The following is a 26,127-nucleotide window of genomic DNA, read 5'->3' on the forward strand; positions in this document are numbered from 1 at the left end:
ACATAGCTGATGGGGCTCACCTTTGCCCAGCAGTGAGTGCATCTTGGAGTCAGCTGGCACTGGCATGACAGCAACCCCAGTCTCTTCTCAGAGAGACCACTTGTGCAATGCCCCCACTACCAAAACTTTGCTACCTAAACCAAATAAAAGCAGTGAGATTATGTTTGAAATATTCTGTCGGAGCTGAGGGTCCCCAATTACACATTATATACTACTAGATTCTATAAGATCTGATACAAACTCTTCAGTGGAGGCATCCTTCCTTCTGCAATGTTTGAAAGCTCGTGTTGGGCACTACCATAACTATCTGTTGTAAATCATTGTAATAACAATTAGATAAGTGAGTATATATAATCTGGAGGCTTACATTGTGAAATCCTGATTTTCTTGGAGAAAGCAGCCAGCTCCATGACCCAACAGGATGTGGTGTTAGATAATAAAGCCACCATGAATACACCCCACCTGGAAATGACTAGAATTTAAATAATGTCAGAAGTTATTGATTAACGTGGGGTTGGGTAGGACTTAGCTGCTCTAGTAAAAGTTGACTGCCCCATCTGTATGCTTCCTTTATTGAAGAGCAGAAGAATTGCATCTTCCACACTCAGGCTAAGCAAAAATGGGCAGTTCACATGTAAGTAGTTATTTAATTTGAATTGTCAAGAATGCAACAATTTGCTGGTTTTATTTTTATTAATTTTCATTTTAAATGACATACAGCGCAAATGAAGATTTAAGTTCAAAATCTACTTTTAAGTGTGGGTTGGAAACTTGTATGTAGCCGGTAGCATTGCTTAGTTGCAGTACATGCATAATGAAACTGTTATTGTAATGAGTGCTTTAATGCTTATTGTGGCTTAGTTAAAAAGGCCAGCACTTTAATTTTGAGGTAGAGAGATGATGTGTATGATGTCATGGGAAGACTAATCTTAGTTTAGCAAATTTATGTTGGAACATTCTGAACACTAAAATAATTCCCTAAAGATGTAGGAAAAACTTCCTGTCCCAAAGGCAAGCACTTTCAAAATGTGGCTGTTTATCCCAGGGACAGGATTAATCTCAAAGTGCAGTGCTCACAGAAGGGCCTGATTAAAATCTATGTGTCAGGATTTACTACATCAAATTAACTTGAGTTTCAACTGAGTCAATTTTGGCTAATGTTTGGGTGTTTAATAATAGCTATCTAAATCTTCATAAAGATATTTAACCTCAAAACAACCTGATGATCAAAAGTTTGTGTGTGGTAGCTGTGAATGCTCAGTCCTTCTGAAAGTTAAGGAGCTTGTGCTGAAGAAGTTCAGAGGGTTTAGCTCCAATTTTAAAACTAATTAAAGGCAGTATTTATTCAGCAGCACATTTTCTCCTTGAATGCTGACAACCTGCTGTTTTACAGCATGTGTCAATAGAAGGCAGCCTGTTTGCTGATACAAGCTAATGTTACATTAGTTTCTCTAAGATTTGTATTATTTTATTACATGACTGTTTTTTTTTAATTCAAATTCAGCAAGGCCTTGAGAGATGCCAAGCATCTGCTGCTTTTGGACCAGCTCTCCAAGACATTTTCTTGGGCACACTGAGCAAGAGACCCTATGCCATTTGCATAAAGCTCCAGCTATTAAGCCAAGGAGCTTTCTGTCTCCCTGTGAAAGGGTGGGTGGTTCCATCCTTTTGTAGACTGTTTGCTTGCGTAAGGGGAGAGAAGTGAGCAGTTCAGTCAACCTGTCTTTGCATAGGAAACAAGGCCAAGGCGGCTTCTGCTGCTCAGCCCTGTGTGTCAACATAAGCATACATTGTAGGGTTGCCAGCCGGCATCTCCTCTGACCCTGGAGTATAGGATAGTACACTGAATGCAGTGTAGAGCAAGCATACTCAGTTCAGTTTTAAACTAGCCACTAGTGAAAAGAAATCACAACACTGCATCTCAGGCAGGTTTAGCCGTTGTATGAGCTCCAAGCTGGACTTGGTGGCTTAGATATAGGTGCAGTACACCAGAGTTGTGCCATAGGCTTCAGTGCAAAGAGGTGTGAGCCCATGTTGATGAAAATGCCATGATTCAGCCCATGACTCATCTGGGAATTGCATCATTCTGCATTTGTCCCTAGGAAATTCCAGGTAACCTTGGAGAAATGCCTGCATCTGTATCAGAGAACTGCTTCTGGAATACCCTGAAGATACTAAGTTCTTAACAGAGCTTTTCAGCTGAAGTTTTTTCTTTCTCCTAGTGGCATGTTTTGCAACCACAGGTTCACGAGTGTCTTGTGTATTGTGTTTTTTAAACCTCCAGAGCAAGTCTTACAATCTCTCAGAGGATATACGGAAAACAACTGTAGGGACTACCAGTTTGTCAGCAGATGAGCCAGTAAGCACTTCTCTCATGAAGGATGAAAGGGGCACAGTGGTGTTGCAGCATCTGTTGCTGTGGTTGATGGTGGCTTTGGGGGACACTGCAGTGTGCATAGGCAGCTCCTCTTGCATGGTCAATACTGGCACTAGAAAGCTGGGGAAAACTGGATGGTTTCATTTGGTTGAATATTGCATCTTTTCCAAAATTTTGTCTGCTTTCAAATTTCAGAAATGAGATTTTTTTTGATAGCCCAAATTCGCTGCAAGAAATATAAAATGAAGCAAACAAGTATTTTATTTGGTTAAATGGATTTAGGCTTTAAACTTTCTTTTATTTCAAAACGTCATTGTTAAATGAGGTTTTCACTGAAAGCTAAGCATTGTTCAAAGAAAAGTTTCCATTACGGGGATGTTTAAATGGAACTTTTCACTTTTTGATATGTCATTGAGACATATCAAAATGTCTCATTTTAAAATGGAGCTTTCACCAAAATTAATATCTCTGTGAACATGGTAATTTGAACCAAAGTATAAAATTTTACTGAAAAAAAAATGCTTTCAACAAAAGATTTCCAACCAGCTCCAAAATGTACCTTTCTCTTAGAAACTGAGCTCTCAGTTAAGAGGTGTAACTGATGCAACATTACCACTCCTGCGTATTTCCACATGCTTTTTGCTCTCTGAACTTGAGCCGGTGGCTTTTTTCCACAATCAGCGTTTTTGACTGCACATCCTTAGAGATTTAAAGTCTGTAGTTACCTTCTCTGTTTGCAGTCTTGCATCAAGCTTCCCTGTATTTCTGCTGTCTTCAAATTACCACAAGCAGAATCAATCCACCTGAAAATCTGGGTAGCTGCTCTGCTGTAACTGAGGTGCTTTGGGGACTTTTTGGCAATAGCAACAGTGATTTTGATGATACGGTGGTTTGAAAAGTTTGATGGATTTTGACTTTTTGTGGATTTGTGTAATTGTTTTTTAATCTTCTGTCTCTGAAGAATCCAAGAAGACTCTTCATGCATTATTCTGTTGTCCTCTGTGATGTCTGTGACTTGAATGAAGCTGGGGGGTGGGCGAGTTCTGTTTTTAATTTAAACCACTATTTCAGATTCTCTGGGATTCCCTTAAGTTATATCTTCTCATTGTAAAGCAGCCCAAACCTTCTGCCAGGGAGGACTCGATAATGTAGAGTCAGGTGGCAGCTTGTTGTGAGCCAGAGTTTGAGAACTTGAAGGTGAAAAAGTAAGTATAACATGGAATCATAGAATCACAGAATGGTTTGGGTTGGAAATGAGCTTAAGGATCATCTAGTTCCACCCACCCACTCTGCTGTGGGCAGGGACACCTTCCACTAGACCTGGTTGCTCCAAGCCCTGTCCAGCCTGGCCTTGAACACTGCCAGGGATGGGGCAGCCACAGCTTTCTTGGGCAACCTCTGCCAGTGTCTCACCACTCTCACAGTAAAGAACTTCTGCCTTATATCTAACCTAAATCTCCCCTCTTTAAGTGTAAACCCATTACCCCTTGTTCTGTTGCTGCAGTCCCTGGTGAAGTCTCTCTCCACCATCCTTGTAGGCCTCCTTCACATATTGGAAGGCTGCTATGAGATACAACCTGAAGAATGTACCTGCCTCTTAGGCATAGTCTCACAAACACCACAAGGACCTCTGTGTTGCCTATGGACATTTCTATCCTTGTAGAAATGTTTCCTTAGTACAAGTATTACTTACCACAGTGTGATTTTATTATCTCATCTCAAAGCTCATTTGCTATTTGTTACTTCACTGGGCAATTGCTATTTGTTACTTCACTGGGCAAACCAATTATTCAGTGACAGTGGATCCTTGTTCAAGTCCCTAGCCATAAGCCCACAGTCTGCAGAAGACAGAAACACCTTCTTGTTCAAAGCACTGGGGAAGAGCTGAACAAGTCAGAATATGCCAGTTTCCAACCATTTTAGTTATCATTATTCCTAATGGCCCAGGATACAAACTGTTTTCCAATCAGGCATTATAGTCAATAAAATAAAAGTAGACAAGTCGACCCCCAGTGTAACAGAGAATTATTCCAGACTTGAAATTCTAGATTTGTCCTAGGTGAATAAAGCCATTTTTTGCCACTTTTGTTTTTCTGCTTCTATTTGCAAGACAAGTACTAAAAGGACTTGACTCATGTTTAAACACAGGCATGGTATCTCTGGAGATCTCTGGTGTCCTTTTCTGCCTCAGCTTCAGCTGCCACATCAGGGGAGTCAGGTCCCTGTCAGCCCTGTGTCGCCTCTGCCAGCCCCATGCAGGTGCCAGGTGCTCTGGCACATCTCAAAGGTGTCTGTATTTAACCATCCGGATTGAGCCCCCTGGAAATAAACGCTGCAGTTTTGCAACTTCAGCATTCCCAGTGCATGGTACCTTGGTATCTAACTCTGGTTTTAAAAGTAATCTGTGTTAAGGAGTTCCACCAGCCACAGGAAGGTTTGAACACGTTAAAACTGGCCAGTGTCAAACTCAGCCATGAGAGAACTGCCCCCCCCCAGCTTATTTTTTTCTCTTAATTGTGGACTTCTCTATCATGTTGATTAGTGTGAATAAATGGAATGCATAAAAAATTAGCCATAAGGTATTATGAAATGATATTTTACCAGGTACTTGGAAACAGGAGTTGTAGGAGAGAGGTGGGTTTAATTTTGCCATTTGAGTAACTGTCAGAGCAATTACCTTCATTGTTGCCAATTGTTTGTAATAGGAAAAAGTAAATGCTACTAATTCTATTAGGATCTTCTTGTCACTGTAGTTTAATTTCAGATGTAGAACATAAGGTTAGTTGCACACCTCCGTTTGGAAAGAGTCACTGAGTCATTGCAAAGGCTGTTGAATAATAAAGTCTGATCTACATGACTTGCATATATTCTATTATCCAGTATTGACTTCATATAGAAATTGGTTTATTCCTCATAGCAACAAACTCACCCAACAGTACATGTTGCTGTTGTACAGCTGTTAGACCTAAAACAGCAGTGAGGATCTGGGAGAGTGGCAGCCTGCCTGGCAGATGGCGGGTGGCATTCAGAGACACTGATACCATTCTCTGAGCAGTCAAAGAGGCAGATGGCAATTTTCCAGGTACATATTGTGTTTGACTGGGAAAATTACTCGAGCAGACAAAAATGACAGGTATGTTCTACAAAACAACAAAGGAAGGAACCTTGTGGTCGAAAGGACACACACAGTCCTTAAGGTAGCATTTGCCAATTGACATAAGTCAAATAGGTGTTTAGCAGCCCCACCTTTTTATTACCATGGAACAAACCCTGGTGCTTGCTGATACTGCCCCGTTGCCAACATGCCACAGCTGTTTGCTTCTGTTTGATTTTAAATCTTAGTGCCCATCTACCCTGACCTGTGTGCTAAAAGCCTTTACATTTCACATAAATTCCTACCAGAATAATTGCACCCAACTGTTTGAATTTCACTGAAGAACTTGTAGAACATCTTTCTCTGATGCAAGGATGATAGGAGACAGTGAACCCACCATTATCTAATGGTAGATATCCTCACCCCTGAGCAGCCGTTCCCAGTTAGGTGACACCTGACCTTGTGTAGTAGTAATTGTTCTTTGTTTCTTTTAGTTCTCCACTGTATTAAAGAGCTCTGATACTTGGAAGCCTTTCTCATGAAATTACCTATACACCAAAATGAAATGGCTTTTGTCTGCTTTTGTCTGCTTTTCTGCCCTCTCTGATTGATGGTCTGGAGCTTTCTGAGCAAGTCACCCTCGTGTCTCCAAGGAATATTTGCAGCCCTGTGCCAGGCTGGCTAACAGAGCCAAGAACAGGGCCTTGCTGTGTGGAAAGCAGCCACAAGTCACAGGGCCCATTGTCTTCGGGCCCTTGTCCATCCCGTGGCAAAGCCAGAAGCTTCCAGTTGAGGGGCAATCCTCTGCCTCCAAGAGTTCTTCCACCCTCAGCTCTGAGGTGTGTGAGACATGTCTCCAGGCTCTTTGCCATGGGTGAGGGAGGTATGCTGCTTGTCAGGCAGGTTGGGTCTTACAGCTGAAGATGTTTTTCCTCCTCTCTGTTGATGTTCATTCCAGTCTCAACTGCATTTTTTACTGACACAAGCAGGAAGATGTATTTTCTATTAGGAATGCATAGGTTTAGAATAGGGTGACGTTATTATCTAAGAATAATATATCTTATGTAGGGGTTGGAGACTGTGACAGTTCTTGTTAAACTCATACTTTCTGCTGTGATCCAGAAATTTACCCAGTTCAAAGGGGCCTAAGGTATAAAAAAATCTTTGGGACTGGCAATGTCTGATTAGTAAATCAGACTATTGAGGTACAAAGCTAGCGCCATGCTTTCAGTCCATCTTTGAAAGCAGATCAGAATCAAAATACAGCAGCCTACTCCCATGTTTGTTCTTATGTTTTATTCTTAACACATGGAAATGCTTAAAAATGAGTGATGAGATTTGGGCTGTGATTAGGACTGTCCCTTTGGGTGAAAGTTCAGAGTTTGTTCTGCTAACAGGATGTTACCCTGACAATGTGCGATACACCAGAAGACTAAAACCACAAGATCGAAGACAATATTCACCCCTTTTCTTTTCCTGCCCGGTACTGTTAGCCTAGTTAACCTTGAATTCCAGTTGCATTGTGCTTCATTAAAGGCTCCTGCCAAGATAAACAATTCATTCTGAGTGTACTGATAAAAAATTCATCATGTGGGTGCTCATTTGCCAAAAGCTGTCTTCTGTGATCCTAGTATATTAGATACAATTTAACTAACAAGATGAGCCCTCCAGTCCCATAGTTTATTATGCTAACAAGGTGAGTACCTGGTTTGGTACCTTTCTTGGTAGACAGAGAGAATAAACCTTCTTCACACAAAACGAGAAATAGAGAAAATCCTAGAACTGGAAGGCACCTTGAGATGTCAGCTCACTTATTCATTGCCTACAGCCAGATCAGCTCTGCCCCAACCAGTCCTGACAGTGCTAGCAGTGCTGAGAGGGAGGAGAACTGGTTCATTACTTGGAGAGGAGGTTCCCTGAAGGTCTTTGAGCCGGTGACTCAGTGACTGTGTGTGATGAGAACTGAGAAATCTCCACAGGCTCCACAGCTTCCTCTCTGTGATGGGTTTTCAGTTTGTTTTTCTGGTGCTCCTGTGCTCACCTTTGGGACATTATGGATCGTTTGGGGCTTGGCTTCTTAAAGAAACAGGATGCATGACACTGCAGTATGTATATATGTTACCTTGGCTAAAAATATTTGAACCCATTAGGCAATTTTTAAGTCAATTTATCAGCAGGATGTTACAATACATGAAAGTATTAGTGTCTGCTACGTTCCTTGAAAATCTTGAGAAGAGACTGTATTAGAAATCCCTAAACAGAAGACTGAGGCATGAGCTCAACCCTTATTAGACACTAGAGAATCCACACAGTACTGGGCCATTATGACTGCACCCGTAACAGGAATTCTATCTTCAGCTGCCGTAGGCAGTAGAGGCAACAAAGTCAGCCAGGCAGATGTAAACCTGTGGGAGACCAGGCAAAGGGGTTTCTGGTGCTCACCTGCTTAGTAGAAAGGACAGCGCAGGTTGCTGCCACATAGAACTGGTTTATGTCATTCTTTTGAAAACCTCAGTTTCCTCCAATGCATTTTTGCTAACTTAATTAAATATGTGTGAAGAATAAGAAAACTGGTGAAATAGCTGTGGCGTGATTCTGTTGCCCGCCATCAGCAACCACCCAGTCTCAGGTATGTGAGACATCCACACCAAGTTGACAGATGAGAGTCCAGCAAGAGACCACTCATTTCTGACCAGCAGCAGGCAGCTTACCCAGGGGCATCTCTAACCCAGGGGCATCTCTAACCCAGGGGCTATCTAATAGGACCAGATACCTATCTCTGGACAACTGAATACTGCCCTGCCTTTCATTCCAGACCCCATTCATGCAGGAGTCTGTGCTGTGAAGAGCACGGCTGTATCAGTCTGCACCTTCTGTGTGCTGCTGTTTTGACATTGAATTTTTATTTCTCTTAAGCTGAAGAAAAATGAAAACAGCAACCAAAGAGAAGCTTGAAATTAGTCATACACTAAGCAAAGCATATAAAATGGACCTGTCAAAAGTGAAGACTGGGGTAGGCACTTAACATCCTTGGATCAATCCAGCCCTTTTTGAGCTCTGCCCATAGCTATCAGACTTGCATCTCAAGTGCTCTGGTCAGCAGCTACACTCCTGCTGACTCTTCCTAGTGATTTGCTTGTAAGGATCTGTCTGCATTTATCCATGTGCATTATGAGCATCGATCTGTGTTAGAACTGCAGTGGGTGAGCACTGGAAGCATCATCCCGAGAAGCTGCCCTTTCTGTTGTTTTCATAGAATCACAGGGTCACAGAACGGTTTGGATTGGAAGGGCCCTTACAGATCATCTGGTTCCAAACCCCTTGAAGGGACACCTTCCACTAGACCAGGTGGAAAAGGAAGCCCTGTCCAACCTCACCTTGAACACTGCCAGGGATGGGGCACACAACTTCTCTGGGCAGCTTGTGCCAGGGCCGCACCACCCTCACAGGGGAAGAACTTCTTCCTCATTTCTAATCTATACCTCCCCTCTCTCAATTTAAAGCCTTTCCCCCTTGTCCTGTCCCTACCTGCCCTTGTAAAAAGTCCCTCTCCAGATTTCTCATAGGCCCCCTTCAGCTACTGAAAGGCTGCTCTAAGGTTTCCCTTCTCATCTCCAGGCTGAACAGCCCCAACTGTCTCAGCATGTCTTCATGTGGGAGGTGCTCCATTCCCCTGATCATCAAAGAACAGTCTCCAAATGCTCCTCTAAGCATTGCAGACCATCTTCAACTATAAACTCATCCTACATCTCCTTAAAGGCAAATGTAATTTACAATAGGAAAAACTACTTTACAACAAGGTGGAAGTGTTAATTTTAGATTAGTTACACTCTATCCAGTTTAACAGAAATAAGTCCTTGGCAGTTCTAGCCAAAGCTGCAAGGGAAAACGATTGCTGTATAGAATATGCTTGAGTGAGGCAAAAACTGTTCAAGCTAAGGAATACTGTTGGCATTAAAAACACATGGACACAGGCCATGAATACAGCTAGGCTGGAAGTGAGATTTCTTAACACCTGAACTCTGGTTGCACTGATTAATACAGAAGTATTGGAGAGAAATGTAGAAGAAAACAAAGTGACTGAGTAGAGGGAGCTGGACCAGTTTATGAAAGGAAGTTCCCTTACATCCTATATTCACCTGCAATATTTGTATTCAGTCTGTCCACCTGGTATTTCAGACTCCACACCATGCTATCACCAAAATTGCTACAACACTTGCAAGTCATTAACCACTCAAATCGAAGATCCTAACTCTACACCAAGAACTATAGTGAAGTGATTCTGCTCATAATTTTGAAAGAAAAAGGCTTACAAGTTAGAAATGGCATTGAGCATCAAATTCTTTTGTCATTTATCCCTTGCAGGAAAACCAACTTGTCAAAATGCACAAGGCAGGAAGCAAGTCAGTTCTGAGACAGCTCTCCCTCTCCTGCATGGGAAAGCTGTATCAGTGGGAAAGATCAAGGTTGGGACCCAGCAGGTGGTGAATTTTAACCAGGGCTTTCCAGATGACTCAGGAGTTGGCCTTGACAGTCACCCAGCGTATCAGCTTTCCTATCTTAAAGCTGATGCTAGTATTGCTAGTACTATGATATACCCCAGGCACATCATTTAATGTTTTACAGTTATTTATTTGAAGATAGAGGCTTCAGCAGAGCTGACCCAATAGATTCCTTTGGTGCTTTAAAACAAACATGCCCTGAAAATCATTAAGAATCAGGTGTTCCTTCCCTTGCATGTGATTTTCCCCGTGAACTGTGTTTTGTTATTTATGTCTTTATGAATCCTCATAAATCCACAATGTTATTTCAGTTGCTGATGCTACCATCTTCCTGCCTTTTGCAGCTGTGTTATAGACAAACACAACAGCTACACCTAGGAGTTAGAGATTCACTAAAACCTGAGCATAACTGATCAGCCATCAAGGTGTAAGAGAGCAAACCACTCTTTCAAAGTCCTATAATGACATTACAAGAATGAGGTGTGTCTGTGCAGGCTTGGGACAGCAGGAGCTGCATTAGCAGCATTCGTATGAGAAGGTGCCACAGCCCAGCACTGCTAGTGAATAAGGCAAAGCACAGACCAGCTCCTTGCTTTTGGGTGTTTGCATGGGTGTTTCTGTCCAGGCTGAATGACTGAAAAGTGGAATGAAGCCTTTTTCCTCTCATTTCTCACCAGTGCATCACCTTCCCTGGTCAGGAGAAAGTGATTGTGGAGCAACAGTTCTCAATTCATATTATTGGAGTGATCTAGAAACATACTGTTGGGGATCTATAAATCAGAATAGTACTTGGATGCTACAAAGTAGTCAAATCTATGTATTTGATATGTTAGTGCTTTTCTCTGTATTATATGCTCCAGAACAGATTTTCCAGCTGTTTCCCTGGTCCTTACCCTCACAAAGAAATTCCTTGCAAATGACTCTAGAATAATTTCAGTACTGGCTGCCTAACAAAGACAGCAGCATCAACTGTGTGAGTGGCGTGAACATTATCTGAAAGCATGCTAACAGTATAAATAACAATATTTCAATGTCACCATCATTTACTTTATTCAGGTATTGTACCATGTTCCTGCAAATAGCTTTCTACTTTGTGCAGGGAAAGGCAGGAATACCGTCTCTCCAGCTTACAGTGTCCTTTGGGATTGCTCCAGAGGGCATGACACAGATGCAAGTAATTAGGAGCACATTAGCCAACATAGTGGTAACTCCAACAGTACTGCCAAGTATATGTTAAAGTATGGACTGAAGTGTTGCAAAACAATTTGCATGTTAAACTTAGTATTACAGAGAGGGGAAAACCATGCTGGCACCAGAGCTGTCTGCAGGACACACTCAATTGAACAGACAGTAGAGCATCCTCCTGAATGCGACTCCATGATGCTCATTGAGTCCACCACATGCTGAGGAGCACCTGGACCACACTTCTTGTGTCAACACCAGCCTGTGCAGCTCTCCAGAGCAGAGGCCCATTGTGCATTCAGTCTTTGCATCCTAGGGGTGTATATCCAGAGTAAACTTCTGTTGTGTTGTGGGATCCCATTATTGTCTTCCGCCAGATTCATCACCCACTGAGTCTGATCAGCTGTCATTGTTTGTTTTGGCATTACAGAGAACAAAGGTGAGGTTTATTCTCACTAGAATGATAATGAGGGTGTAGCAATCAGAAAAGAAGGAGGAAATTAGAGCTCCTTAATTTTCAAGTGTGTTGTGCAAAAAAAAATTGATCTTTTGTACATGATTCCATCAAAGGAGAAGCATGTACACCCTGTCATAATAGAAAAATGGGAATGCAATTCATTCTGGATAAAGGCAGTGATCAGTGCATCCATTTTCTAACTTTGTGCTTTTCCCCTTCCCATTTGACAAAATTCTGAGAAATTTGAAGACTATTAAAGAAAATCTTCCACTATAAAATATTAGTTATTTATATGCATCTATTTCCACCTTGTTTGAAAGGTTTGGAGAAGTGTGTGTGTTGAGCATACAGTAGGATGCACGCTTATAAGCAACATTTGTGGTAATGATGTGGCAATGAAAGTGTTACCTTGTGTGCTAGAGATGAAGAGGAATTATTGCATTGTTGCTGTACCTTACTAATTGTTATTGCTGTAAAAGTAACTTCTGATTTCAGTGGATGGCTGCAGTACAGCAGCTGCCACTAGTAGTAAGTTGTATCCTAGCTGCTAACTGCATTAGAAAAGCCAGGTACCTAAATGGTCTTTATCACAAAGGTACATTGGTAAAGCAGTGTAGGGACTAGATTTGGGTCTTCTCCTTCAGAAAAGATACTTTGTCTTTTGACAGAGGATTCCTTTAACCAGAGCTGTAGTTCTTCCACCAGAGCTAGTAGATCAGCATGAAACTTTTGATGAAGACCAACAGCAGACTTCCAGGCTATAGCTATACTTGTAAATAAAACAGGTTGTTCTCTGGCCAGATGGGTACATGGCAGAGGTTGGCCCACAGCCATATGATGAAATTCTCTTTATCGCACAAGCAGAATGATCTTATGCCTAATGTCTCTCAGGAATTGCCTCTGCCCTATCGGGTCCCCAAAGACAAGGAGGTTAATCAGCCATTTAACCTTTTCTGCTCTTCAGAAGGCTGGTGGCATTTTCAGAAGGGCATTTAAGCTGTTTTGAAGGAGGACGTCACAAGGACTGCCATGCCCTGGGGTATCATAATCCTTAATTAACAGTGGTGGTGTCAGTGCCTGGAAGCCCTGCAAAGCACGTAGCCTGATCCACATGCTGCTATTTGAGTGGAAATGCCAAAGCACTTGCAGTGCCTACTTAGACCCCACAAGTCCGTGGTGTGCATATAGTTTGTTCTACTTGATTTAAGAGCCTAGGACCTATTTTCAGTATTATTTTAGAGTTTAGGCTTTTAAAAGATCTGATTCATCATTACAGGTATTGAGAATGCTGCTGACCTGGTCTCAGATATTTCTACCCTTGTCTGAGAAACAGCAGAATAGAGTATGACAGCATTTCGGCTCTTGTGATTCACAGCTTGTCAGATTAGTAGGAGCAGGCATGGTTTTCTGTTTACATTGATATGTCAGGCTGTAAACTGCCACTGCCCTGTGGACTCTGAGTTATTGTCCTGGATAGGTTTAGCACCGGGTAACCACATATTTTGCCAAAATAAAGCCCCAACAACTTTATCACCTTATATATCTCCAATTATCTTGTTCGCATGAATGCATCGATGCAAGAAAGGCTTGCAGGACCAGTTTTTATTCAGGTGATTGGGACTGTAAGCTCGTAATACTTAGAAATGTACTTCAGAGACTGGGCCTGGTTCTGTACACATCTGATAAGGCATTTATATTGGCCTATTGTTAAAGTGGTACAAACAAATAATATTTGATTTGGCATTAAGATGCTTAGTATGAAGATATTACCTTTAAATTGTTTGAACAAGCCTGAACTGGCAGAACAAAGTTATATAGGGTCAGCACCGTATGTCATGTGGTGACAACTATTTGTGGACCCATTTTAGGAGCCCTAGTGATAGATGATACAGTATTTCATCAAAGCCCAGTGTGAACTTCATGGTTTAGATGATGTGAACAAAGATCAAGCAAGAACCAGGCCCAAACTGCTGTCATTCAGACTAATGCAAAATTGTTTCCCATGTGTCTGTTTTGCCTCTGTTTTCCTAGTCAGCCAATAAACACCATCACCATGGTTTTGATGCAGACCGAGATGCCAAGAAAATACATAGTGCCTGCAAAGGAGCAGGTAAGAAAGCTCTTGTTCTGTATACAAAGGTCAATTCAAAATTATAAAAAGCATATACATAATCTTAGGGCAAACCAACTGTTCCAGTTTCTTTATGCTTTCTGTCACCTAATGACTCAAAGAACATGCACACCCATGAGGTTTTATATGATTAAGATATATGGGAAGGGAAGCCAGTTTGTTCCTCAAATACTGGTAGGATCTAGTTTGTTAATTGCTTGGCTGCAGGGGATTGGGGTAAACATGATATTTGCTCCCTGCAATAGGAACATCAAGCTAAGACTCTTATGACAGTCATGGAGTCTAGCCAGTCAGATCAGATTAAGGTCATGGCTATATGTCCTTTCCCAGGCCTTCAAGGACCCATAGAAATATCACCACCTCTGTATGTTTGTCAGAGCTTAGTGCAACTCCATCATCTGAAAGGAACATATGGTGTGAGAATCTGCACCAATGATTTTTAACCAAGAATACTGGCTTCCACCATCTTCTAAGGTAGTTTGAAGTAAGTTGGCTGACAGTGCACTGATGTGAATGAGGAATGCACAGGGTTCATGGGATGCTCAGGTGCACAGGGATGACCATGTCCAGAAGAGGAAGAACAGCCTGGCAGCACATGAGACCAGAATTAATTCACTTCAGGCATTTGCACAGTAAGCATGTATTTAAGCCTTTCTTCCTGGCATAGCACTGACATTCATAACATAACAGCTAGTTAAGTGCTGAACTGTTCCTGTCCTACCGAGCCCCCTCCAGACAGTTCCCCAGGGGACTGTCCTACTGAGGGTTTCACCCCACATTGTCAGGTACGAGTGCTTTTCCTTCTCAAATTGAACCATTCCTTCTCCCTTGGTTCTAAGCAGGAAGAACTGGGCAAGATACCCTAAACTTGTCCTGTAAGTACCTGGTGGTGACATGCAGGGATGGAAACATATCGGCTGTTGCTGAATGCCAATATCATCTGTATTTTTATCATCTCTAGTTCCTTGGAAACTCCTGTTAGTCCCTGCTCCTGAGAGCCTGAGGCGAGGCATGGCATAAAGCCCACTAAGTGGATGCACAGTATAGATGGAAGAGCACATGGAGAGCACTGGGCAGTGTCCACCAGTGTGACACACATGGATCAGCAGACCTGGCATAAGGCTTGATGCCTTTCATCTGCTATCTAAACCCTTTATATGCTATGGGCACTTTGGCGGTCCCCGTCACATACACATTTCAATACTTGTCTTGAAGAATAATGTGTGAGACAAGCTTCTGGCCGTTAGACACAAGTGCACCAGGATACGTGTTAGTGCAATAGCTACTGTACTGTGTGTTTCAGGCATCCAGGTAACATCGCTGCCATCCTGTCCCTTTAGCCACAAACATAACAAATGCCTTCAGGCAGCTTTGTTCAGTGCAAACATCTGAGGGCAAGAAAAGTGCAACAGCAAGGTCATTGCCTTTAGTAAGCTGTTTCCATCCATTGCTTAAGTTACATCTCAGCGCTGCCTGAGGGCTTTCTCCTGGAGAGTTCAGCTACCCTGTGCGTTCCCAGGAGATGTAGCTGCTGTGGTGCCCATGACTAGGGCACCCAATGATCCTACTTCCCTCTCACTTACTTTTGCCAAGCAGAACAGCAGCAGCAGAGTCTCAGACCATGAAGGCTGGTTCCTGCTCCTCTTCCTGACTCGGTTTAGCACAAAGCACACCCCATTTTGACCAGGCTCTGCATCCAGGCTGTGGGTTAATGAAGCTGATTTAAACCTACCCCAGACTCTCACCCCACACTGTTCATTCTGCTGTGCCAGCATAGGTGTTTGCATGCTTAATGAACTGGATCTGGTGGCTGATCCCTCGGGACTACTCAAACAAGCTTTGCCACCAAAAATGTATATGTCAGCCCATGGACACTGATTTTAGGAGCAGGTTCTGACCTTCTCAAACAGAAGGCTCAATTCCTCTGATAAAATATAAGCGGCATGAGATGGTGAATTTTATTTTATGGTCTGAACATTGTAGCTGACTACAGTTAAATATATCCTCAAAAGAATCTTAGGTGCTGCAAACCCTGACATTGACACCAGTGGGGATACGTGTATAGCGATTTTTTCTCTATAGAGGTCATGTTTTCTCTTCCTCCTGATTGAATGAGTCCTGTGCACAACTTCTTTTTCAGGAACTGACGAAAAGAAAATCATTGAAATCTTGTTGAGTCGAACATCAGGGCAGAGACAACAAATAAAACAGAAATACAAGTCTCTCTATAGCAAGGTATTGTGGAATAAATGGCCTCTCTGTTTCAAACTGTGTACCTGCTAGAAATACAGCCTCCAGGCCTCTGCTTTGGAAAATATCAAAGGCACAGTAGATTTAAGAAGGACACCAGTTACTGTCTGATTCGGCAGTGTATTTTATCTCCTAAAATACCAATTGTATTTCTAATCTTAAGCCTTATGGTCTTCTTGAAATCAGCTTTAACCAGAGCAAGAGCATTTTAATCAAAGCTGACAGAGCTATAAAATAATTCATAACTAAAATGAAATATATTTCAGTTTGTGTTCATCTTCAGCACATTCAGCTGAAAAAATTAATGTAAAAGGGAAATTTTAAGTCAGACCAGATGCAAATTCAGAGGAACTGTTTGATCTCACATCATTGTATTTTTGTTGAGTTTAATAGATGCAGAATTGATTTCTTCCAGTGATGAAATAGAATACACATTGTAAAACTAAGAAGTCTCATTGGGCGCTTGATTTCTGGAGGAGGAAATGTAGACTGCCTTAATGATTTTGCATGGAAGAAAAATAAAGCTTCCAATGTATCATTTAGAAAAACATCTGAATCCTGCAGAGTTTATTATTAAATTGGTATTTTCTTAAGGTCTGCTTGCTCATTAGTCATTAATGTCACTAGTCATTAATAGTTAATAAGACAGGCAGCACTGAACCTGAAAGCCTTCTATATATAAAACAGCAAGCATGATAAAAGATGTTGACTATATAAATGGTAGTTCAGTAATGAGGATTAATAAAAATAGGCATTAGAAATGAGTAAATGCCATGAGACTTTCTTGGTTACACCAGCATGTAGCATCCCTTCTTACTTGCCTGGGCAGCCTGACTCTCTTGGGAAGGAGCTGCAGGTTGTACCATCTCACTTTCCTTCTGCCTCATGCAGCAAGATTCATGGTGGCTGTTGAAACTACTCCAACACCAATGTCAGCCTCTGACTTGAGCAGACTGAGTGTTCACTCACAATTGTGTAAGAGGGTATTTGAGAACAATAGATTTGGAGGTGGGCTTCTCGTTTGTTGTTCTGAACTTGTCAAGTACTTCCCATACTACAGGAAATGTTAGCTGCAGACAGGGCTTCAAATAAATCATAGGTAGGCATCCTTCTCAGCGTACATGCACCACCGAGCTCTTCTCTGGGTCTTCCTAAATTTTGAATTAAGTAGATCATAGGAAGGTTGATTTACCTATCTATCTATCTATCTATCTATCTATCTATCTATCTATCTATCTATCTATCTATCTATCTATTTTGGTGGAAAAAATGCTGATCACATGGCACCAAAGCACTTCTAGAATCTGATGTTTTTTCCAATAAGTCAGTTTTAACCAAAACTGGAAGAGAAGTTTGGTAGCTTTGATCCATTCTGCTGCAGCTCTTTCAAAGCAGGAACTTGCTGTGTTGTGTTTCAGACTGTTAAGCTTTTAAACACACTGGGTTGCACTTATTTAAACAAGTAAGAGGAAACTGGACTGATATCAGCTGGTATTTAAAGACAGGGCAATCATTTAATCCAAAACAAAAAAAAAAATAGGGATTTATTATAAAAAAGTCTATGTATTGAAAAGATTTTTTATGGTTTTGTCCCTTTTTAATACAGATGCAGCTTTGAAATCATTAAATTCCGCACCCCCCCCCCCCCCCCCCCCCAAAAAAAAAATAAAATAAGAAAACCTATCATCCCACCTCAGCTTTTTCACTAACCCTTCTGACTATCCCCACAGGATTTGGAAGAGGTCCTGAAGGGAGAGCTGAGTGGGAGTTTCGAGAAGGCTGTGCTGGCTCTGCTGGACCTGCCCTGCGAGTACGAGGCCCGAGAGCTTCGGAAGGCGATGAAGGGTGCTGGGACGGATGAGTCGCTGCTGATTGAGATTCTCTGCACACGAAGCAATAAGGTTGGGACACCACACATGACCTTCCTTAGGTAGCAGGGCAAAGAGTTCACCAAGAGCATCCCCCCAGGAGGAGGAGGAAGGAATCAGACCAGCTCCTGTGGCTGAAACTCTTGTTGTCAGTGGTAGCAGCAGTAAGGTTGCCATACCAGGAGTTAACAGCAATATAGAATAGTAGAATCATAGAATAGTTAGGGTTGGAAAGGACCTTAAGATCATCAAGTTCCAGCTCCCTTGCCATGGGCAGGGACACCTCACACTAAACCATATCACCCAAGGCTCTGCCCAACCTGGCCAGGGATGAAGCATTCACAGCTTCTTTGGGCAACCCATTCCAGTGCCTCACCACCCTTACAGTAAAAAACTTCCTCCTCATATCCAAACTAAACTTCCCCTGTTTAAGTTTTAACCCATTACCCCTTGTCCTATAACTACAGTCCCTAATGAAGAGTCCCTCCCCAGCATCCTTATAATTCTAATTCCTTCCTTGGTCCTAATTATATCTCCCGTGGATGACACAGAGGCAACACTGCTGATAGAGAAATCCACAGGTGCCTGTAAAAGGGTGCTTTAACACTGTTCTAACCATTCAGGTGGCTCCTGCCAGATATGGGAATGGGATTCTCTTCAAAAAGCCCTTTAGCTTATGCCTAAACACAAATGAAACCAGGGGGACACCTGCATGAGTCAGGCATCCCTTGAAATGCTGTCCTGAACCAGGCTCGGTGTCTCTGCACTGCAGTGAGTCCCACCATGAGAAGGGAATGGTACTTTGGCTTCTCTTGCCTCCATGCCTGCCTCACGCAACTTGGGAATGGTACTGACTTCCTTAAAGAGAGGGGGTGTTTATTTATTTATTTATGTATGTCTTTATTAAATTTATTCATTTAGTTATTTATGGTTTTCCCTTATTTGCCTAGGAAATTGTAAACGTGAAGGAGGCATACAAACGCCGTAAGTAGACTTGTCTTTCAAACACCTTCATTTAAAGCCTTTATCACTGGGTGAACACTCACAAAATCTTTTATTCTCCACAGTCTTTGACAGGGATCTAGAGTCTGATGTTAAAAGTGACACAAGTGGCTCCCTACGGAAGATATTAATCACTGTGCTAGAGGTAAGGCTGGAGGCTTTCCTCTTATGCTGCTGCCTGACAGAGATGTTTCCTTTATCCTGCCTACCCTGAGTAATTATAATAAGTATTAGCTGGTATTTGTAATAATGTGTGGTATGCAATATAATAATGAGGTAATCATAGTAAGCAAACTGCATTCTCAAGAGCCTTCTATCTCTATAGCTTTTAATATATAAAATTTTAATTTACAAAATCAGAAGTAATTATATAAATTCTGATACTTTGTAGACAACAGCATTATTTTATTATTACTTATAGCACGGTAATGGCTAGAATACCCATTCAAGTTCATGGCTTCATTATGCTGAAGTCTGTCCAAGTCCTGTAAAATCTGATTTCCGTCTCAGCTGAGGATTTTACAGTTCTGATAGATCCAGAACAAGTAAGAAAGCTTGCTGTTGTGTAGTTTTCTATTCACCAAAAAAAAAGCAGATTTACCATTAGAACACACTTTATCCACCTACCTGAAACGAACAAATAGGTTCTTAAAGACACAGTATAGGACCAAGAGATTTTCGCCGAGGCTGGACAGCCATGAGTGGCAGGGTGTGTGGGATAGGGGTAGGATCACACCTAGAAATGCAGCATGGTGGTCAGTCTGATCAGACGGCCCTGAGAAATTGAAAGATTCAATAAGCAGAAGCTTTAAAGATCTAACAGACACATCACTGAATACATCAGAGTTAGATTCCCATTCTGGAAAGCATTGATACAGCTTTCTTCAGCCTCTTGGGGTATACTTTCCAGAGCGTTATTCATACAATAAATTCATAAAATAAATACATATTATTCATAGATGGTTTTCATAGATTAGTCCTTCATATTTTCTACCAGGAATCCCAGTGTAAGTGAATTCTCAGAGTATACAGGTCAGTCAGAAAAATATTTTGTAGTTATCAGGGTATATCCAGCACCATGAAAACCATCAGCACTTCACTGCAGGTACTGGGAACCTTCTGCAGTAGCTGCATGTGGTGCAGCAGCTGCTTTCCTGAGAAACGTCATGGTTTGAGCCCAGGGTGCTGGACATACCCAGTAGCTCAGCTCTTTTGGGGCTGTGTTGGAACATCCTGCCCAGCTCTGTTTGTACATCTCAGCCCCATTCCCACCCCAGCATCTGGCTGCGCATGCTACCACTTCCCACCAGTGTAGAAATAACTGAAACAAATGGCAGAAAGCAGAACCAAAGAACAAGCTGGGTGAGAAGGGACCTCAAGAGCTCCTCTAGTCCATCCCTCCTCAAAGCAAGCCTAACCCCGAACTCAGATCAGGTTTTCCTCTGACTTTGTCTTCTACTCTGGACACATGGTGGCTGAGGGGGAAGCAGGAACACCCATGGGATGGCAAGGAGCCTTGGCATAAGGGGAATGGACCAGTAGGCCACGCTGCCACAGGGGAGCATCCACAGGGTATGGTCCATGCCACCCCGACAGTCCCTTCCTGCACCAGAGGCATCAGAGTTGCAACCTCATTAGCATCCCAGCACACAGCAGATGAAGCTGGAGAGAAACCTTACCATACAGGCTCCATCCACCTCTAAAGCCAGCAAAGCCACGAGCTGCGGTAAACACGAGTACACCATGCAGAGCTGTACCAAGCCCCACTGAGCCCCAGTACAAGGCAGTTGTCAGCAGATGGCAGCAGAGCTATAACGAGAGTACTCGTGAGGCCATAGACTGACAATCTTCTTTTCCACTGCGAAACATAACCAGGGATTGATCTGGTTTTTACGGTCGTGTCCTTTCCTGTAGGCAAACCGAGATGAGACCCAAGAGGTCAATGAAGAGCTCGCCGTGCAAGATGCCACAGATCTCTATAAAGTAAGTGCAATTGTGGAAAAGTCCCTGTTTGCCCCATGCTGTGCAGCAAAGGCAACCTTGGGGTGACTATATGCACCATGCACAGGGGTGATGGCAGTGTAAGAAATGGGCAAGGGGGGCACGGGCTGGAGCTTGGTGAATCAAGGGTTCTGGCTGACTTTTTGTCTCTACTGTGAATAAACAAGTGCTTCAAAGAAATAATGTGGAATCTTTAAGGCAGGAGAAGGCCGCTGGGGAACAGATGAGCTGGCTTTCAATGTGGTCTTAGCAAAGAGAAGCTATAGTCAGCTGAGAGCTACTTTTCAAGCCTACGAGAAGGTGAGTTATTCTCTTCCACGATGGGGGTTGCACAGAGCCTGACATGTAGTTTGCAGACCCTACAATGAGATGTAATGATCTTAAGGGTCTTTTCCAGCCTAAATGATTCTATGTAGAGCAGGTGATCCTTCCTTTGCCAATTTAAAACTTCCTGAATGCTTTAAGGATCTTGGAAGACATTTTTATACAAGTGGATCCTGATCTTATGGAAGTAGGGGATAAAAGCTGTGTTTTCTGCCAGTGAAGAACCTTCATAACCTATACAACATCCAGCCAAAGAAATGTTGCTATGTTGTTTCCTTCCCACAGCAGCTTGATGCTGGTTGTCCCCACTCCTGCAGGAGGACCAGCAAATGTCAGGTTCACAAACTCCTGCCCTGAAGCAGGGGTTTGATTTTCTGGTCTTTTCCTCTCCAACTCCAAAGCAGAGCCTGTCAAGGTCTCTCCTCCTGATCCCCCTGCTTCACACGCTTGTATTGGCTGGGCAGAGGCACATCTCCTGCCTCTTTCTCTCTGCCCATGCTGGACAGACAACCTGTGCAGGTATTTTGCTGTCTTCAAACAAAAGGCAAAGCAGGCAGCAGGATCCTGTTTGGTTCTTTTCCATGTGTTACACACCAGGGGCATCTTACTCTTGCCTGGGCCTCCAGTGAGACCTTCACTGAGACCTCTCGCATGGAAATGACCCAAGAAAGTCAAAGCAATGGGAGATCCAATGACTTCTCCTGCAGTGAGATGGAAGCTCAGCAGTGACATTTATTCCCAGGAGAGTGTACTCCCTCCAGCTTCTGGCTCATAGTCCTGAACTTCCCAAGGATGACTTGGAGATTCATCAGAAAACTGTAACCCTTGGCACCAAACATGAAAAATCTCCAGTCAAGGCCATATTTAAGTGTCAGCATAATAAGGAACCCATAGCTGGAAAAATGTTTGTAGCTTAATCCAAGTTTTGGTTTGTTTTTGGCAGGAGAACAAACCCAGTCACTAACTGATACTCCCTTGGAGTGGCCCAAACCATGGGGGTTCAGCTAAATGCTCTGATAGCCAAACTACCTTGGCTTTTTGATTCCTAAAACCAAGCAGATCAGGTTGCCCAAACTGATCCACCACATCCTGCCTGGCTGTACTTGAAGTGGGCCAAGATTAGAGCCATGCAAACATCAGTCCTCCTCTGCAGCAGAAAGATAAATAGGGAAGACGTAAACCAGGTTGGGGACTCGCAGAACTTAAGCCTTAATCCTCAGAAGATACCTTGAATGTGTACTTCCCAGCTTTGACCTAAAACCATGCAGGGCCAACCTGGTAGGCAAACCAGAGCAAAGTAAAAGCCTCTGAGGCTCATGAATTTCAGGATAAACTCTGTTTTGAAGTCTGTTTTTCCCCTTTCCTACAGAATAACACAAAAGCTGGGGGACAACTGCAGTGTTTGCAAACTTTCCCTGGGAAGCCAAAGACAATAAGCAACAAAACTTCATAGAGCTGGTAAAGCTCCAAAAATTATCTTCTTTGTGTGGGAGCCATCCAGAGCCTTTGATAGAGGGCTTAGAGGAAGCTTGATAACTGGGGGGGGGGGGGGGTGTTCAGTCAGGAAGAAGCTGCAGCTTCTTTGTCCTAGAAGCCCCCAGATACAATGTGACTGATTGATGTAGGTTATCCATCTCTTAACTGCTGTGCTTTACTTGGATGCATAGACCTTGGTGCTACTGAATCTGTGAGTGCTTATAACAGAAGAGAACTTCCTTTGCCCTTGAATTACTCCCTTGGAAAGGCTCTAAAGGATCTGAATTGGCTTTTTGCCATTGGATCCTAAGTTGGATACTGGTTTTATGGCAATAGGATGGCATGTACAGACAGCAGCTCTCAAGGCTCCTTTATGTTGTCCTTGTAGGTATGTGGGAAGGACATAGAAGAATCCATTAAAAGTGAAACTTCTGGAGATCTTGAGAAGGCTTATCTCACTCTTGGTAAGAAAAAAAGTGTCAAGAGCTTTCTTTTCTAGTTCTTGCCATCATCTGACATTGGTTGTGGGGGATCTGTGTACAGCCTGGTGGCAGCCATTGAGATAGACCTAAACTGAGCTGTCATATCTGCCAGAAAAGAAGAGCCAGTTTCCGGTAGTGATTTGGACCTCTTGGTTTTAGAAATAAAACTGCTAGACACAACTCTCCATGCAGCTGAATTGTTTGCACTCTAACACATGGAGGCCATCTCCAAGCTGCCCGAGGCCATGGCTGTTGATAACTTTCAGTAGATGCCTGGGCATCATCAGAAGCATGCTAGCCAGCCACCACAGAAATGTACAGGGTCTTCAACAGCAATTTAGCACTGGGAATGACTGTGACAGGCATTTAAGCTTGTGTCCTGGCTCTGGTTATCTTACTGGTATTGCTGTTATCCATCTGGATCTGGGCTCTCCCAAATCTTGCTCCTGTGAGCTGTGGAGTGAGCAGCTACCACAAGAATAGATGGGCAAGAGGAACTCCAGGAGGAAAGATGCTCATTCTCATTCATTTCATTTTCACTGTGTAACAAACTTTCCCCATGGAGAAATATATGTCCTGTTCAGATTCCAAGACTTCTCCTTGCATGCTGATAGGGGACCAGTCAAGATGAAAGCCCTACCAGCTTATATGTCTGAGCATAAACTCTAGATAGTTTCCTGTATTTATTCCTTATTTATTTCCTTCTTGTTGAAGATAGATTACAAAGTGTAAATACATAAATATAATGAAGCCTCTGTTTTCTATAGTCAGCTGTGCCAAAGACTGCCCAGGTTACTTTGCTACGCTTCTGCACAAGTCAATGAAAGGAGTTGGGACTGATGAAGACACCTTGATTCGCATCCTTGTGACCAGGGCTGAGGTAGGGTACCCTGAGACCTGTCATACCTCACATCAGCTCTGGAAGAAATACAAATGTAGAGGGTATGGAGTGGGTCCTGTAGATCATGTGTTCAGTCAAGCCATCTCAGCCCAGTGAGAGCAATGGTCACGCTTTTGTACCCAGGCAACTCTAATTTTGATGTTACATATATTTCTGTTCTCAAAAGAACTGAAGCAGAAAGCATGCAGGCAATTTCAAGTGGAGTCAACTGTACCTGGTTAAAACTAACCCATGGGGAGATCTGGCCCCAATAGGATGTGAAAAAGCAAATTCCTAGTTAAGTAATGATAAAGTAGCAGTTCTCAAATTGAGAATTGCCTATGAACATATGTTGCCAATTTTCTCTGATTCCAGCTGGTAAAACACAGATGGGGAGCAGGGAAGAAAAATAAAGAGCCAAAGGAGATAATTGTCATTTGAAAAAGCACAAAACTGCACAAGACATTTGAGAGCTCAAAAACAGTCTTTAAGTCTTCCTTCCTCATAACTTGTGTAGGTTGTCACCCCAGGGCTGTGTCAGTCTTGACATAGAGGAGGAGTTGTTCACAGGGATGAGGAGAGCATATTTCTCAATGATGATAGTGTGAGAAAGTAGGCTCCAGGGTAGGCTTTCTGCTGAGGCACAGTCCAATCATGATAACATTTAATACCCCACAGAGATAAAGATCAGGCCTGTGCTGTGGGTGCCTTTTCACAGCAAAGCTCAAGACAAGGCATTTAATTCCCTCCCCATAGTAACCAGAAAATTACTGCTGTGGGTGGAACAAAACTGTCTTTTAGCCACACTCTTGGAAGTGCCTCTTTCCCTGCTTGCCACAATGGAATTGCACTAAGGCTGTGCCTGCACAGCATTGCTGAGCACAGGGCAGAGGTGCTCCTGGCCATGGGTCTCCAAACGGACCCGTACCCCTCCTCATAGCTAGTGCCCCCTCACCACACATGTGAGGTGCTAGTGCCCCCTCACCACACAGGCTTACCTCAAACATGAATGGTAAGCTGAAAGACCTTCGAGATATTTAGACATCCTGCTTTGTCCTCTCCTCCTTCCATTGGGTGCGGTGGACCCCAAGGGTCCAGACCCCCAGGTCTGGGGATCAGACCCCAAGGGTCCTGATAGGAGCAACACGTATTGTTCAAAGCACATCCCACTCTTCTAAAGAGTCTCTTGATGTCTTCTCAGAGCGACCTGCCAGCAGTACAGGAGAAGTTCCAGCAAATGTACAAGAAGTCCTTAGCTGAAGCTGTCCGATCTGATACCTCTGGGGACTTCAGGAAGCTGCTGCTGGCTATTTTGCACTGAAAAGCCATCAGGAATGAAGAGTCATGCTGAGCAGCCACCTCTTGATTAGCTTCCAAAATAGCATTCAAAAAATGTGGCATTAGCACAAAGGAAAAAAATCCAATTTATTTTCTTTCCAGCTGGGAAATGTGTTGCCAAGTAATGCTGGACGTGAGGTTTATGTTATGGCTATCTCGCCAAATGTACTTAAGCAATAAAGACCTGTTAAAAAACCCCAATGTAAATTGACCTCTTTGTGTTTGCATATGTGGAAGAATCCTCTGTCATTGTTCCTTCTGGGTGGATTTTTCTGTCTTTCTCTCATTCTGGAGATTATCCCTGTTCTGTCTCCAATCTGACGGGTGCCATGTCATGCCCTTACAATCCTGCCAAGGGAAAATGGATAGCAATTTCTTCTCAGCCCATTATCACAGCTCTTTAAACAACCTGAGGGCTGTGAATTAATGATTTTATTCAGGCCCTGATTAAAGTCCTGCTGTCAGTGGGGAAGGTCAGAGTGATTTCCCTGTGAGTTGCCCTCTCAGTATGTCACCTCCTAAATTATTCCATGAAGGAGATAAGGACTTGCAGTACCCCTTGACACCACCCCCTGGGATATGGTGCAGGAGCACAGCTGAGGAAGAGATGGGGCTTCATGAAGTGGATCTGTCAGGCAAGGAAATGCTGTTCCCAGAGAGGCTGACATGGGCCTCAGGACCGCTTCATGGTTTCCAGGATCTGGCTGGATAAAAGCCTGAGCAACCTGGTCACACCTCATGGCTCACCCCGCTTTGAGCAGGA

At 43.0% G+C, this 26,127-nt stretch overlaps 1 protein-coding gene across 2 annotated transcripts; it reads left to right on the forward strand.

The window, feature by feature from the left end:
* Window positions 1-125: 125 nt before the first annotated feature.
* Window positions 126-25,569, forward strand: ANXA13 (annexin A13). 2 transcript variants are annotated; one of them, XM_057429795.1, is made up of 11 exons: window positions 126-634; window positions 13,644-13,722; window positions 15,884-15,978; window positions 17,724-17,894; window positions 18,812-18,845; window positions 18,929-19,008; window positions 20,778-20,846; window positions 21,063-21,164; window positions 23,053-23,128; window positions 23,914-24,026; window positions 25,228-25,569. In XM_057429795.1, the coding sequence occupies exons 1-11, from the start codon at window positions 620-622 to the stop codon at window positions 25,345-25,347; spliced, it is 954 nt and encodes a 317-aa protein (XP_057285778.1). In that variant the 5' UTR covers window positions 126-619; the 3' UTR covers window positions 25,348-25,569. The 2 variants fall into 2 exon arrangements, with proteins under 2 accessions (XP_057285778.1, XP_057285779.1); XM_057429796.1 differs by lacking the exon at window positions 21,063-21,164.
* The last annotated feature ends 558 nt before the right edge of the window (window positions 25,570-26,127 follow it).

This window comes from Pezoporus wallicus, unplaced genomic scaffold (assembly GCF_028554395.1).
Source record: "Pezoporus wallicus isolate ANWC-B61680 ecotype Strahan unplaced genomic scaffold, APGP_CSIRO_Pwel_v1 contig_7545, whole genome shotgun sequence".
Lineage (NCBI taxonomy): Eukaryota > Metazoa > Chordata > Aves > Psittaciformes > Psittacidae > Pezoporus > Pezoporus wallicus.